We start from the raw sequence: 4,044 nt of genomic DNA, 5'->3' as shown, positions 1-4,044 counted from the left end.
ACTTGAGGCCTCAGAGGGCAGAGGTGGTCGCCCCAGGTCTCAAGTGGCAGTGGGAACAGTGAGTCTCCAGGGCTAAGGCTGGGTTCACCTCTTGCCCGCCCCACCCACTGAGGGTCTCCCAGCAGGACGGACTCACACTGAAGGCTGGGTGGGGCACCCAGTGTCCAGGCTGCGCATGCTGAGAGTTATCAGCCAAACAACTTTTCAAAGGAAAGATCCCAGGAGGATCCCTGAGTCTGACTGGATCTTTCAATGGAGACCTGGGAATCTGCACTTCCATGGTCCTTCCCACAGCGGGGCCAACAGGGAATCAGGTGGGCCAAAAGAAGTGAACTTCACTCTTCTCCTTTTATCCTGTTTGAATTTTGTACCCAGAGCAAGTATTGTTTTGGTAATGTAACAGACCAGTTCACTGAAAAAAATAAAACCCCCAGATTCCCACATCTGATAGACTGTGGTCACAGCACTGTCTGCCCAGCATTTCTGGTGACCTAAAGGGATCTGAGGACAGGAGCTGGGTGGGCACCTAGGGTGGACACTGGGCAAAAGTGCTGGATTTCTAGCTGGCACAGTTGACACCAGGCTGCCCTCAGGGCCCTCTCACCTACCCCACAAGTAAGCTCATCCAGATCTTGGAAACTGCCCCAGACCCCTCTCAGTAATAAGCCTACAAGAAATCAAATTCTTTCCTTTATGTGACGCTGGATTTTCCACAAAGTAAAATCAAGATGAGTAAAGATGTGGTTTGTAGATAGTGCCCGACAAAGCGGAGACCAGGGTGTGAGGCATCACCACTTGGGCCTATAAAAGCTGCCACAAGAGGACAAGGCCACAAGATACTCAGCTTAGGCCAGCCTATGCGTCTGCTTCTCACTCTTCCTGTGCTGGATCTAGGCTCCATGGCGCTCTGGTTGACTGTGGTCATTGCTCTCACCTGCTTTGGTGGCTTCGCCTCCCTGGGCCCTGTGCCTCCCTCTACAGCCCTCAAGGAGCTCATTGAAGAGCTGGTCAATATCACCCAGAACCAGAAGGTGAGTGCCTGTTGGCCAGGGTCCCAGCTCTGGGGGTGCAGGGGTGGGGGACTCTCAGGAAGGGTACTGGTCATGGTCTGGGCCATGAATGCTGGGCCTGGTCCTAAGATGCCTGTAGGTCAGGAAGAAGCCCCAAGGACTAGGGGATGAGCCTGGCCATGGGGGAGGGGAGCCAGGTTGGGGTGGGGGATGCAGTAATATGGGCGGACCCAAGAAGGAATGTGGCAGAGTCCCCAGAGTTCACCTGCTCCCCTGGCCTGGCCCTGCCTGCCACGGCCAGCTCCTACTCAGCCGTTTCTGAACAGAGGAGACCAGAGAAGGGCTGGCAACCTCCTAGAACTATTTGGCATTTGCCAGTTGGCTTTGAATGTGATAATGGGGCCGTTATTCACAGCATCTTAGTTAAGTCCATTCTTATGGAAGAATCCATCAGTAGAATCAGCTCCTCTCCCCAGTGGTGACGGCCCACACTTTCTGAGCACTAATAATGTACCAGGGCCACTGCCGGGGCTTTACATCTCATTTCATCGCTGCCAACCACCTTAAGAGACAGGTACGATACCCCATTTTACTGACTAAGTGTCAGTAAGGTTAACTGACGAAAGTCAGATTAAACCAGTATTGGACGACACCAGAGGGCCCACGCTCCGAACTGCGGTATCCTCAATTCCGGAGGCGGGCTGTTTACACACTAGACCCACACGGCCTCCCATCTGATTGGCCTGGTCACCCCCTCCCTCACCTGACGCTGCCCTGGACCTTCCCTGCAGGCCCCTGATTGACTGGCCTGTGTCATCTGTCCTCCTGCCCTGGCTATGGCAAGCTTCGCAAAAGGCTTGTCCCTCACTGGCTGTGTTACTCAGTTTTTCTCTCTCAGCTCCAAGACCCTGTACAATGGGTCTCCCCTGCTGTGCGGAGCAGGAACTGAAGCTCAGGAACACTGAAGGTCCCAGGCCTGCCCCTGCTCTATGGGGATGCCTGTGGGGCCTGATCCCTGTGGAGACTTGGCCTGGGCTGGCTGGGCAGGTCTGGGAACCTGCCAGCACTCAGCTCACTGTCCTCTGCTCCCTCAGGCACCCCTGTGCAATGGCAGCATGGTGTGGAGTGTCAACCTGACAGCCAACATGGTGAGGACCCCTGGGCACTGGGGGGAGGTGGCTGAGGCTGCAGCCCTCTGCTCGTCTTTTCTGAGCCTTGCTCACACGGCTGGCGGTTCCAGGCAGGCTTCAAGAGCCACTCTCCACCCCTCATCATCTGGGCTCCCCACCACCCAGACCCACCTCCACCAGGCCTCCCAGCCCCCTCCCTCCTGCAAACTCACTGAATGTGCTGCCTGACCCCCCCACATTTTCGTCCCCACAGTACTGTGCGGCCCTGGAAGCCCTGATCAACGTCTCCAACTGCAGTGCCATCCAAAGGACCCAGAGGATGCTGAGCGCACTCTGTCTTCACAAGCCCTCAGCTGGGGTAAGTCCCCCCTGCCCCCCACCGACCCTGCACCCACTTCTCCCAGGCCTGGGCTCACCCTGGGAGCTTCAGGGGAAGTTGGCTGAGCATCTGAGGCATGTGTCCACAAAGGGGTGGGCCCACTGTAGAAGCAGGGGCGTGCCTTTGGGATTTCCAAGACGTGGCCTGAGGGCTCCTGACTCCTACCTGAGCTTCAGTTCCACATCTGTAAAATGTGGGTAATAACAGTACTCACCTCATGGGGGCTTTTGTGGGGATTGAACCAGCCGGTCCCCGGAAAGCCCCTGGTAGATGCTGATCGTCCTGGTTCTGGCGTTCCACTAACATGCTGGCCTCTTTGCCCTGCAGCAGGTTTCCAGCGATCACATCCGAGACACCAAAATTGAAGTGGCCCACTTCTTAAAAGACCTGCTCAAACATTCAAGGAACATTTTTCGCTATGGAAAATTCAGCTGAAGCATGAAGAGCTAGCATTATTATTTGCAGAGGCAGACCCTGACCATCTAAGTTGCAGATTTATTTTTCTTTCAGATGTCAAAAATTTCTTGGGGAGACTGGAGGAGGGTTAGGGAGGGGGGTAAGATTTCCTTAGCTTAGACCTGAGCCTGTGCTGCCTGCCTTGAGCCCAGCCAATCCCACCTGCCCTGTGCCTTGGTGCCCGGGGCTCAGCCTGGTGGGCCTCCTCCATCTGGGGCTCTGAGCTGGGTGGACAAGGATGGACATTGCCCCACTTGACCTCCACCTCCTCAGAACAAACTAGCATTACAATGGGTGCCACCCTCGTCAGACAGCCAGTGGAGGAGCCACCTGCTTTACACGGGGGCAACTGAGGCAGAGAGCAGCCCAGGCACATTTCTTCTTGGCCTTATTTATTATTGTGTGTTATTTAAACAAGTGTTTTTGTCTGTGGGGATAGGGAGGGACTGTTACTGCCAGAACTTGGAGCCAAGGGCCTGGAGACTTGGGGCTCCAGCACTAAAGCAGCGAGCATTAGAAATCCCTGGCAATAAGTACTGTATGCAAACTTCTGCTACCTCACTGGGGTCCTGGGGCCGGGGCAGGGGACAGGTCAGAGGGCCAGAGTAGCCACTCTCATCTGACGGCCAGCATTCGGCCCTCAGCCGAGTAATTTATTGTTTTTCCTTGTATTTAAAGTTAAGTATTAAAATATGTTATCAAAGAGTTAATAATATATAGGAGAGCAGCCTAGAACACGGCATGTGGTGTGGATTGTGGGGAGGGGTCATTGGATAAGTTGTTTCATTGACTTTGTCAAGCTGGAAGCCAGAAATAAAGATGGTGACAAGAGACCTGATGGTGTTTGCCTCTTATGTTGGCATTTGGGGACGCGGGCCTGTGTTCTGAAGACTCTGAGGAGCGTTTGGGAGGCAGGGCAGTTGGAGGGGGGCCTAGGATGGAGCGGAGGGGGAGTGAAGTACAAGACCTGGGCTGGAAAAAAAGCAAGCCAGTGCCTGGGGAGAGGGGACGTGGCCAGGAGGAGTTCCCCACCACCACCTGCAGGGAGGTGGAAGAAGCATGGGCCAGG

General features: G+C 54.9%; 1 protein-coding gene across 1 annotated transcript; it reads left to right on the top strand.

Annotated features, from left to right (window-relative positions):
- Positions 1–857: 857 nt before the first annotated feature.
- IL13 (interleukin 13) lies at positions 858–2,954 on the top strand (the record flags this gene model as incomplete). The annotated part of the gene is made up of 4 exons (XM_079703170.1): positions 858–1,031; positions 2,105–2,158; positions 2,394–2,498; positions 2,847–2,954. 4 exons carry the CDS (start codon positions 858–860, stop codon positions 2,952–2,954), a joined length of 441 nt encoding a protein of 146 aa, XP_079559296.1.
- Between the last annotated feature and the right edge of the window lie 1,090 nt (positions 2,955–4,044).

Source organism: Hyperoodon ampullatus, assembly GCF_949752795.1.
Source record: "Hyperoodon ampullatus genome assembly, chromosome: 4".
In the NCBI taxonomy this organism is placed as follows: domain Eukaryota; kingdom Metazoa; phylum Chordata; class Mammalia; order Artiodactyla; family Ziphiidae; genus Hyperoodon; species Hyperoodon ampullatus.
The sequence above is the reverse complement of the archived record's forward strand: the minus strand, read 5'-3'. Positions and strand labels throughout refer to the sequence as shown.